Source organism: Mizuhopecten yessoensis, unplaced genomic scaffold (genome assembly GCF_002113885.1).
Source record: "Mizuhopecten yessoensis strain PY_sf001 unplaced genomic scaffold, ASM211388v2 scaffold8365, whole genome shotgun sequence".
Taxonomy (NCBI): Eukaryota; Metazoa; Mollusca; class Bivalvia; order Pectinida; family Pectinidae; genus Mizuhopecten; species Mizuhopecten yessoensis.
This window is the reverse complement of record NW_018407511.1, coordinates 1,002,308-1,014,385: the sequence shown is the minus strand read 5'-3', so window position 1 is coordinate 1,014,385 and position 12,078 is coordinate 1,002,308. Positions and strand designations below refer to the sequence as shown.

At 37.1% G+C, this 12,078-nt stretch overlaps 1 protein-coding gene across 1 annotated transcript; it reads left to right on the top strand.

Annotated features, from left to right (window-relative positions):
- Positions 1–3,148: 3,148 nt before the first annotated feature.
- Positions 3,149–8,933, top strand: LOC110455719. The gene is made up of 5 exons (XM_021506033.1): positions 3,149–3,215; positions 6,978–7,370; positions 7,727–7,854; positions 8,184–8,226; positions 8,709–8,933. Exons 2-5 carry the CDS (start codon positions 6,986–6,988, stop codon positions 8,843–8,845), a joined length of 693 nt encoding a protein of 230 aa, XP_021361708.1. The 5' UTR covers positions 3,149–3,215; positions 6,978–6,985; the 3' UTR covers positions 8,846–8,933.
- Positions 8,934–12,078: the final 3,145 nt, after the last annotated feature.

Below are 12,078 nucleotides of genomic sequence, written 5' to 3'. Positions count from 1 at the left end.
TGACACATTCAAGTGTCTCCTTAAAAGTGGAAATCCAATTCTTGCAAATGTCTGTTTCCTTGGAAACCTCTTGAAATTTTAATGGAAAAATGGAAATACAAATCACATGTAGCGCTTATAAAGCTCTCCGAGAAAGTTTAGACCGTGTCAGTTTCAATAAAGCAAAGCTGTAAAACACCAAATGACCCCCTTTTATAAACTGTTCCTTTGCCCTTACGGTCAACAGGATTCCTCCTTTCCAATTTGGTCAATATATAGATTGCTTTAAACCGGATAATCCATGAAGGGAAGTATGCTTTTAAGATTATTATTTTTTGTGTATTAAAATACTATTAATTACATAGAACATCCAGAAAGATGGCAGTATATTTATGAACATAGTGTTTGCGTAACATTTCACTATACGTTTTACAGCAGAGTATTTGGGATTGCATCTTGTATCTTGTATCATGAACTTAGGTATATGTTTGATGGAATCTAAAAGTTATATTTAAGCAGGCCCTTCATCTATTTATCCAAATATGATAATAGTTTGTGGTCCAACACAATAAAATTCATGAAACATAATGAATCTGCTTATTTGAATTGCAAACTTTGGGAGACTTTCTGCAATACCCCATTGGTCAAAGGTTTTTCTTTAAATAACGAAGACTTCGTAGAAGAAAAAAATGTAGTTTTTGGTGTAAGAGCTTTTGATATGTACTTTAGTAAAAGTGACAAATTGTTTGTTTTAATTAAGTATACATTCGTTGGTGTAAAATAAAATATGTATTTGAAAATGTTGTTTTCTCAAATTTTTCGTCTAAATATCATCATTATTATTTGCCCTAATTGCTGAACACTATTATTACTGTAATTGAATTTCTATGAGATGAACAGATCCGAAAAAATTGGTGAATATAGCACGCTTCTTTGAATTTGCCTTTGTCCAGTTGAAATTCATATTGCCTATGAATGCCAACTGAAAGCATTTCAATTCTTAAATAACATGCATCAGCAGATTTACACACTGCTCCTTCGTTATGCCTTCACAGCTTGTATGGACTTATAAAGATAGCTCAAGTATGACGGTTTGTATAGGGCATTACTGCACCTTAGATACACTGTAGTCCGCAAACTTGGTCATAATGGCTCAAAGTTGCAAAGTGTTCAAAAGGGTACTAAAGCTCTCGTTGTCCCTTATTTCTGTTAAATAGGTGATGATAGGTCAACGCGTGCCGAGACTCGTGGTGTGATTGGCTGGAAGGGCAGCCATTCTTTTCGCTAAACCAACCAACACTGCATGTTTCGGCACGCGCTGACCTCAACCTCACTTATATTAGAAAAAGTGGCACGGTGACTGCGAAAAACTCTGAAATGGCGTGTGTTTTTGCAGGAAACGGAGATCATGTCTGCTGAAGGGGAATACATTTTACGTGCATATAAGAGGTTTTTAAAAGAAAAATTATCCATCTTTCCAACGGTACTAAGCATTTTCCCGTAAATCAACTGGAAATGTTGATTTGATGCAAGGAGGTTAGGTGGAGTCGGCCCTTCTCGTATATATGAGTATTGGGGATGTCATTTTTACCGAAAGTCGATCTTTATCCCTAAAATATGTAAAATTACTTTGAACACCTAAGTTCAGCTCCAAACATAGCTGTAACAAATTATCAGGTCCCTGTGGTCTCGGCCTCGGAAATTCATGGATAATACAGTATATGTGTAAGTAAATTCACTTCAGTTGATAATTTCTAGTATTAGAAACATACAGATTAATTCCTTATACCGTCACTATTTTGACCACTGTTCGGACCCATATGAGACATCGAAATATTGTCAGTTTGAGCTTTGTCAGATTGATATCGGCGGCTCGTCAGACGACAGACCGTGTCACTGTTGTAAATATGGTCATATGTAGTTTAAAATTATATCTTTTTAAAACTGCGTATACTTAAGTTAAACAATAAGACAAAGATACAACAATTAAACAACAACCAAAACAGTAGATCTTGCCTTTTTTCACGGCGAGTTTAGTTTAGGCAATGGGAGACAACAAGAACGACAATTAAATTGCTTACAGAAAAATAGGGATTTGGGATTTTTTTAAATAAGTGCCATCAAAAAAACAGGCGTTCATACTTATATTAACAACATATATATATACTACTATTAACCAATCACAGAACCTGTTACAAAGCGCAGAATCAAATTTGGAATTATATAAAAAGTCGGGTTTTTAATACTTTATTATAGTTTAAAATGAGAGCCCAGAACACGGTGGATTGTTTCTGGGGCCTAGTTGATTGTTTCTGGGGCCTAGTAGATTGTTTCTGGGGCCTAGTTGATTGTTTCTGTGGCCTAGTAGATTGTTTCTGTGGCCTAGTAGATTGTTTCTGGGGCCTAGTTGATTGTTTCTGGGGCCTAGTGGATTGTTTATGGGGCCTAGTTGATTGTTTATGGGACCTAGTGGATTGTTTCTGTGGCTTAGTAGATTGTTTCTGGGGCCTAATGGATTGTTTCTGAGGCCTAGTAGATTGTTTCTGTGGCCTAGTTGATTGTTTCTGGGGCCTAGTGGATTGTTTCTGGGGCCTAGTGGATTGTTTCTGTGGCTTAGTAGATTGTTTCTGGGGCCTAGTGGATTGTTTCTGAGGCCTAGTAGATTGTTTCTGGGGCCTAGTATATTGTTTCTGGGGCCTAGTGTGTTGTTTCTTGGGCCTAGTGGATTGTTTCTGGGGCCTAGTGAATTGTTTCTGAGGTCTAGTGGGGTTTTTTCCTATCTATATTTACTCCCATACCCTCCCCCTCCTCCGGCGCTACGCGCCACGGACGCTCGACCCTCAGTACGCATAGACTATGAAAAAGTATTTGCTACGCCACTGTCCCTGGTCATGGACCCTTGCCCTTTCCCCGTATCCCCTTTTCTGTGGGAAGGGATATACTCCTCCTTTGAGCACACAACGGCATGAAGCATACGGCAACATGAAGTTAAAAAAAACATTTACAAAAAAACCTGCATCAACTCTTTTTCTAGCAAAATACACTGTTTCAAGTTTCCGCGTAAAGAAATTGTGGTTCGCGCGCTATTAATTCTTCTTTCTATGACGTCACTATAGACAGTCGTCACGCGAGATTTCCTGTCGTCATTGTCACTGTTGCTAGCGACGAAGGAAGCTACAGCTTAACTAGACGTGCGGAGAAGATATTTACTCTTATTCAGATAGCATTCAAATCAGGTACAGAACATTCTTTAAGGTACGTACGATTTCAGTATTCACTTTTTCTACATGAATATAGTTGTTTTCATTAAAAGCAAATCATATGAGTACTTATTAATCGGACATGTCTAAAGCGGAGTTGCATGTACTGTTTCACTTATCAATCATACCTGTCTGATGCGGAGTTATTGTTTCACTAACCTATCATACCTGTCTAAAGCGGAGTTATTGTTTAACACACCAATCATATCTGTCTAAAGTGGAGTTAATGTTTAACTCACCTATCATACCTGTCTAAAGCGGAGTTATTGTTTAACACACCAATCATATCTGTCTAAAGTGGAGTTAATGTTTAACTCACCTATCATACCTGTCTAAAGCGGAGTTATTGTTTAACACACCAATCATATCTGTCTAAAGTGGAGTTAATGTTTAACTCACCTATCATACCTGTCTAAAGCGGAGTTATTGTTTAACACACCAATCATATCTGTCTAAAGTGGAGTTAATGTTTAACTCACCTATCATACCTGTCTAAAGCGGAGTTATTGTTTAACACACCAATCATATCTGTCTAAAGTGGAGTTAATGTTTAACTCACCTATCATACCTGTCTAAAGCGGAGTTATTGTTTAACACACCAATCATATCTGTCTAAAGTGGAGTTAATGTTTAACTCACCTATCATACCTGTCTAAAGTGGAGTTAATGTTTAACTCATCAATCATACCTGTCTAAAGAAGAGTTACTGTTTAACTCACCAATCATACCTGTCTAAAATGGAGTTTCTGTTTAACTTATCAATCATACCTGTCTAAAATGGAGTTACTGTTTAACTCATCAATCATACCTGTCTAAAGTGGAGTTTCTGTTTAACTCATCAATCATACCTGTCTAAATTGGAGTCACTGTTTAACTCACCAATCATACCTGTCTAAAGTGGAGTTACTGTTTAACTCACCAATCATACCTGTCTAAAGTAGGGTTACTGTTTAACTCACCAATCATACCTGTCTAAAGTGGAGTTATTGTTTAACACACCAATCGTACCTGTCTAAAGTGGAGTTACTGTTTAACTAATCAATCGTACCTGTCTAAAGTGGAGTTACTGTTTAACTCACCAATCATACCTGTCTTAAGTGGAGTTACTGTTTAACTCACCAATCATACCTGTCTAAAATGGAGTTACTGTTTAACTCATCACTCATACCTGTCTAAAGTGGAGTTACTGTTTAACTAATCAATCGTACCTGTCTAAATTGGAGTCACTGTTTAACTCACCAACCATACCTGTCTAAAGTGGAGTTACTGTTTAACTCACCAACCATACCTGTCTAAAGTGGAGTTACTGTTTAACTCACCAATCGTACCTGTCTAAAGTGGAGTTACTGTTTAACTCACCAACCATACCTGTCTAAAGTGGAGTTACTGTTTAACTCACCAATCATACCTGTCTAAAGTGGAGTTACTGTTTAACTCACCAACCATACCTGTCTAAAGTGGAGTTACTGTTTAACTCACCAATCATACCTGTCTAAAGTGGAGTTACTGTTTAACTCACCAACCATACCTGTCTAAAGTGGAGTTACTGTTTAACTCACCAATCATACCTGTCTAAAGTGGAGTTACTGTTTAACTCACCAACCATACCTGTCTAAAGTGGAGTTACTGTTTAACTCACCAACCATACCTGTCTAAAGTGGAGTTACTGTTTAACTCACCAACCATACCTGTCTAAAGTGGAGTTACTGTTTAACTCACCAACCATACCTGTCTAAAGTGGAGTTACTGTTTAACTCACCAACCATACCTGTCTAAAGTGGAGTTACTGTTTAACTCACCAATCATACCTGTCTAAAGTGGAGTTACTGTTTAACTCACCAACCATACCTGTCTAAAGTGGAGTTACTGTTTAACTCACCAACCATACCTGTCTAAAGTGGAGTTACTGTTTAACTCACCAATCATACCTGTCTAAAGTGGAGTTACTGTTTAACTCACCAACCATACCTGTCTAAAGTGGAGTTACTGTTTAACTCACCAACCATACCTGTCTAAAGTGGAGTTACTGTTTAACTCACCAACCATACCTGTCTAAAGTGGAGTTACTGTTTAACTCACCAACCATACCTGTCTAAAGTGGAGTTACTGTTTAACTCACCAACCATACCTGTCTAAAGTGGAGTTACTGTTTAACTCACCAACCATACCTGTCTAAAGTGGAGTTACTGTTTAACTCACCAACCATACCTGTCTAAAGTGGAGTTACTGTTTAACTCACCAACCATACCTGTCTAAAGTGGAGTTACTGTTTAACTCACCAACCATACCTGTCTAAAGTGGAGTTACTGTTTAACTCACCAACCATACCTGTCTAAAGTGGAGTTACTGTTTAACTCACCAACCATACCTGTCTAAAGTGGAGTTACTGTTTAACTCACCAACCATACCTGTCTAAAGTGGAGTTACTGTTTAACTCACCAACCATACCTGTCTAAAGTGGAGTTACTGTTTAACTCACCAACCATACCTGTCTAAAGTGGAGTTACTGTTTAACTCACCAACCATACCTGTCTAAAGTGGAGTTACTGTTTAACTCACCAACCATACCTGTCTAAAGTGGAGTTACTGTTTAACTCACCAACCATACCTGTCTAAAGTGGAGTTACTGTTTAACTCACCAACCATACCTGTCTAAAGTGGAGTTACTGTTTAACTCACCAACCATACCTGTCTAAAGTGGAGTTACTGTTTAACTCACCAACCATACCTGTCTAAAGTGGAGTTACTGTTTAACTCACCAACCATACCTGTCTAAAGTGGAGTTACTGTTTAACTCACCAATCATACCTGTCTAAAGTAGAGTTACTGTTTAACTCACCAATCATACCTGTCTAAAGTGGAGTTACTGTTTAACTCACCAACCATACCTGTCTAAAGTGGAGTTACTGTTTAACTCACCAACCATACCTGTCTAAAGTGGAGTTACTGTTTAACTCACCAACCATACCTGTCTAAAGTGGAGTTACTGTTTAACTCACCAACCATACCTGTCTAAAGTGGAGTTACTGTTTAACTCACCAACCATACCTGTCTAAAGTGGAGTTACTGTTTAACTCACCAACCATACCTGTCTAAAGTGGAGTAATGAAATTTGATTTCACTTTCCATTGTTTTTTCTTCAAAACTCGCACCTTAGAAATTATTAAAATCGTTTCAAACTTAACTGAACTTAATGGCCCCTGATATTTCAACATAATACCATCGAGATGAACTCCTGAATCACACCATCGGGATTGACATCTTTAAGGATATTGTGATTATATTGTAAATAATTCGTCAATCTGGAAAAAGAAAATTGAACTTAACAAAATACACCATTGGTATCATTTCAAGTTTGGTTTGTAAATTGTTTATTTGTCCGTCCGGTTAACTTCTGTCCGTCTTTCCGTCTATCAACAATTAAGGGTTGGTGGAAGTCTCACATGGAGTTATCTTTAAATTAAAATATCAATATATACAGCCATTGTATATTAATTTAAGACATAGGACTTTCTAATCACACGATACATGAAAAGAAATACCACATATATAACAAGAAATACCACATATAGTTAGGACTATATGAGATATTTCTATTGATTGTATAAGATATTATAAGTAGATCAATTATCCTTACGTTTAGTAACACATATGTATCAATTTAAGTATCCAATATCAAGAGGCTTATGTATCAGTAACACACACAAAATGTTTAAATGAACTGCACACTTGTTTCAGAATCTACAATGGATGACGAACAACTGCGAAATATTGCACAGCTTTTGGTGAAGAGTGTAATAGAGAAAGCTGTTGATAAAATAAATACCGAAACAAGGGAAATAAACGAAGGTCTTGACCAGGGAGTTGATGATATTGTAGGGCTGACCATCGGACGGTCAATCAACGCCATCCGCGATTGTCAAAGTTCACCAACTGATACTAAGATGGAGGGATTGGCCGGACAATTTGATAAGGAAGTAGACGACATTGTAGGGCTGACCATTGGACGGTCAATCATGGCCATACGCAAAGGTCAAAGTTCACCAACTGACAATAAGATGGAGGGAATGCTTGGACTTCACAAAACCTTGGTTACTGCAACACCGGAAGTAACAACTGGCGCTACAGGAAGTAAGCCCCTAGAGATTAAAGATGGTCGAATCAAACCAAGTGTTGGAGAAAACGATAACCAGCCTCATATTGTCACCTCTGACCCCGTCAAAGGTTATTTTAAAAATAAGAATATTCCGATCTCATGCATGCGGTATTTGCTTCTTTAGCTTAAACTACTCTAGTATTTCATTTTGTACGAAAAAAATGTAATGTTCGTAAAAAGACGTAGACATCTAGTAACAAAGCTGTATTTTATTTATTATTAACGTGATCAAGAAATATTTAAAAACGAATTTGTTTAAATCGTTATGTCATAATGAAAAATAGCATCGCTTTAATCAAATGTAAAATGTTGGAATTGTATTTCTTTTCAGTCTTAATCCTTAAAGACGACAAGCCGACAGAACTAAAGAAAGCGCACCTAACTACAACGCATGCGCAGATGAACATGGCCTCCAACAAGAAGAATGTACTGGGCCGATTGTTGGACAGGATCCTCAAGGTAAGACAACCATCTGACTATCGATGAACATTTCTATTAGATCGTTGATCAGTATCTCAGCATTGTAACAGGAACCAAAAACTATAATGTATATGATTTCTGAATAAACATCAAACACAATCACTACTACATATACTTTAACGGAAAGGGTTGATCAGTTAAACCAGAAACACCTGACTTGGCATGATGTTGTCAATGTTTAATATAATAATTACTTTAAAATCAATAACAAAAAACAATCTACTTACTGTAAAAAGTAAATACAGAATAGCAATAAACCATTGAAAGAAATACTAGCTTGATATAATTTATGTAACCTTTTATTTTAGAGAGACAAGAAAGAGGTCAAGGAAATCGATACTGCTACAGCTGGTGAGAATGTTATTCACTTGATAAAATCGTTCAGATTTGGTCATTAGGTAATCATACATGTGGAAAAAACATGTTTCTCAAAATGAATCTGAAAAATTCTCAAGCCTTTCCGCTTCACTAAAGTCTGTGGTCAAACCACTAGACGTTTTCCGACAAGAACATAAAGAGGAACACCGGAAAGATCCGAGTGGTTTTTCCAGCACTTCAGTTAGCCGCTAGGAAACAAAATAGTGAATGTTTGTGAGGCAAATCAGGTTCTGGACCGGACTCTATACCCCGGTGCCTTTTCAATAATTGCTTTTTCGGCCTTCTCTCTGCTTGTATATGAAAGGCTCGCGTGATTTTGCGATTAAGCTGCTTGAATATTCCTACTGGTACTGTACGAATTAAACTTTTACAAAAAACAAAAAAAAACAGATCAATCAGCCATTTTTGTCATGGTGGTTACTAAATGTGACTCGTTCCTTTTAAATGTCCAATAGGTGGCAGCACCAACACCTCAGTCGGTGAAAAGAAGAAGAGCGCATCCAAGGCCCATAACAAGAGAGACTGGATACGTAGAAATCTCCTGTGCTGCTTCGTCAGACAGACTGCCACAGTTGAGCCTCTATTCGAATAAATACTTAAAGCGAAACAAGTCATGGACATTATTAAGAAAAGAGGTCTGTTTTGAAAAATGTGTTCGGGAAGTCGGAACATGATGTGACTAGTGATATCTATATATAAAAACAAAATAAAAGTTGAATAATGTTGATATCTGCGAACTTTTATTTAAATTTAAGAGGTCAATGTGGGGTCAACCACAACATTTGGCTTCATGTCATTTAGGTCGTTTATGGTCTCAAACTCTTTAGTATTTAATGCATGCAAGCTGCTAACCATATATCATATACTTCACCAGTGTTTTAACATTCTTCAACCCTGTGAACTGGAATATAGGTCAAGGTCATTTATTTTCTTAACTTTCGTTTGCATCATTGACAGTATGTCTGTTGTTTTAACATACATATGTAACTCATTATATACAGTTTTGTTGTAATATATTTGACCCCTGAGTTTAAATTTCGGTCAATGTCATTTCTTTGTATAGAACGTTGTATTATTCAACATGCCAGTAAGCTGCAGGGTAATATCAAGAGCTTTCGGTTATTTAGAATCAGCCATATCAATGGTTTAAAAGATTTGTCTCTTTTGACCTTGACTATAAACCAAGGTCATTTCTTTTCTTTGACAGTGAAGCACTTCATGCCAGCAATCTTCCGGTCATATGTATCATGAAATATAGTAGACAGGAAAGATAGGAAACATAAAATCTTTAGTATTGCAACGTGGGCAACAGATAACTTCTGATCTCCTAAATGTCCTGTTAGAAGACGGGACTGAAAAAACCCAATTATGTAGAGTGCCCAACATAAGTCATCGTTTACGATACACATGCAGTGGGATACACCTGTATACTCCGGGTCCTAGACATAAACAGAAGACAATCAGGAAACCATTCCAATTCTGCAGGAAAATGGACCGGAAGGGGGAGGGGCAAATAACCCACCTCTTTCACTGGGATACAGCAGGCATGTTCTTTCCATGAACCTGCACGGGTTGGGTTAAGAAGTAAGAGGGCCAACATTCAGGAGGCTAACAGGTAGGGAGGGGGGAGGGGCACATAACTCACCTCTTACGATCATGCCAAGGGACACAGAAGACACATGTTTCCCTGAACCTGCACGGGTTGAGTAAAGATGACCAACACATTTAGGAGGCTAACAGATAGGGGGATAGCATACATGTAGGCTCAAGCATACACTGAAGTTTTCAAGAACTATTTTTTTAATCATAGATTTTTATCAATTTCTTTTATCTTATGTTTAATATGGACCATCCGTATCAATCATAAAAAAGAGGAAGGAATAAAAAAAAAAATCTCCTTGAAAAATTTAAGTCTGATAAAATAGTGTTGTTATGTTATGTATATACAAATTGACAAATCAAACGTTTAACTGAATCAAAAACTACTTAGTGAAGGACAAAATGTAATACTATCCTTATAAAAAGTCGGGGTTACTTGATAATAATCAGTCTAAAATGAGTTCTTAGAACACGGGAGATTTCTCCTAGGGCCTAGTAGATTTTTTCCAGACATGGTTCCTTCCATACCCTCTTCCTCCTCCGACGCTACGCGCCTCGGACGCTCGACACCCTGTAAGCATTCACTCCGAACTTCACATTAGCTCGACTGCACCCTGGACAGTTGGTCAGAAAATCGACATCTATAAGGAAAAGAATGTTATTCACAACAACGTCTTGAATACCGAGTAAATTGTGACGCGTAAACGGCGAAGGTTAGGGTTATAGAGAACGAAAAATGCGGGGGGGGGGGGAACGAAATCTCTTCGCTTATCGTACAACTTAACGGTACACCGTTTAAGTTGGTCATGGTGGGAGGGAGATAGGGATAAACTGCTGATTTGTGTTCCTTGATTTCAATAACAGTAGATCAGGAGGGTATGTACGATCAGCGTGTTTAATGATATCTTGTTATACAAAGACAGCATACCTTCGATATATCTGAGAGTAATAGTGATGAATTTGGTAAGGGTTTTTACCAGATCGCAGAAGCTCTTCAGTTGATTCTGCCTCGAATAAAAACAAAAACACTCGACCAGGAGAAAGACACATTGATTCCTATGGGGTTGCTTGCAGTCTTGCTACTTAATACAACAAAGACATTTTCAACCAGTAACAATGCAATTCTCACGACTAAGTGACACAGCTCTGTGTATCGTCATGTCAAGAACGAAATGTTGCTGTGTCAAGGGGAGTAACTCTTGGTGTCTTACACTGACTTGAAGGAGTGTAAAGCCATACACATATCGAAAGTGTTTCTAAATTATTTCAAAGTCACAAGTTTTTGTTAAAACTGTTATTTTTTTAATTGTTCTTTGACTAATGTACTTCATCCTCAGATTCTAATACCATTAATTTATTGTATAACAATAACAATGAAAAACGTATATACATCATATACATCTAACATCAAACTTGTTATAATACATATTATACTCAGATACATAGTACAGAATTTAAAACTGATTAACGTAAGTTGAAATAAAGTTCTTTAAAGGACGGTATATTTCCGTCTGTTTTCAAAAAAGCTTACCTTGGACCAATTTTAAGGCTGGTAAAATTAAAGAAATGACTATGACTTTTCTAACTATTGACCAGTGTCCTTGTTTCCTATCTTATCAAAATTTTTGAAAAACTCGTAAATGAAATAATTTCTGATTATATTAACCCCTTGATAGCTCATGAACGAACAACATAGATTTCTGCCTAAAGTTCAATCATTACAAATCTTGCTTGTTTTACAGATTTCATTACAAACTCTTCCGATGAAAAGAAAGAAGTGCATGCCATATACTTGTACAGAGATTTCACTAAAGCTTTTGACAGCGTTAATCATCAATTAATGGTACACAAACTGTCATCATTTGGGGTTTATGGTAATCTATTAAAATGGTTCACAAGTGATTTGAGTGACCGGCTTCAACGTGTAACAATAAATGGGGTAACTTCCTGTTGGAGTAATATCACTTCCGGTTTACCACAGGGTTCTTTAATCGGACCAAAACTGTTTACTATGTTTATCAATGACCTTCCATCAGTAGGGGAAGCTTCTGACTATATGCTTCTGCAGCAAGATGTTGACAAGGTGTACAAATGGAATGTTGACTCAAAAATGTCATTGAATGTGATGAAGTGTTGTCAAATTGTTCTCACAAATAGGACAAAGTCCTTAGATTTTAAGTACAAAATGGAAAGTGAAACATTGACGAGAAAAAGTTGTTTGAAAAG

Coding starts and splice junctions, on each gene's coding strand:
- LOC110455719 (XM_021506033.1), top strand. CDS start 6,986: ATGGATGACGAACAACTGCGAAATATTGCACAGCTTTTGGTGAAGAGT. Junction 7,371..7,726: donor AACAACTGGCGCTACAGGAA/GTAAGCCCCTAG, acceptor ATTTCTTTTCAG/TCTTAATCCTTAAAGACGAC. Junction 8,227..8,708: donor AATCGATACTGCTACAGCTG/GTGAGAATGTTA, acceptor AATGTCCAATAG/GTGGCAGCACCAACACCTCA.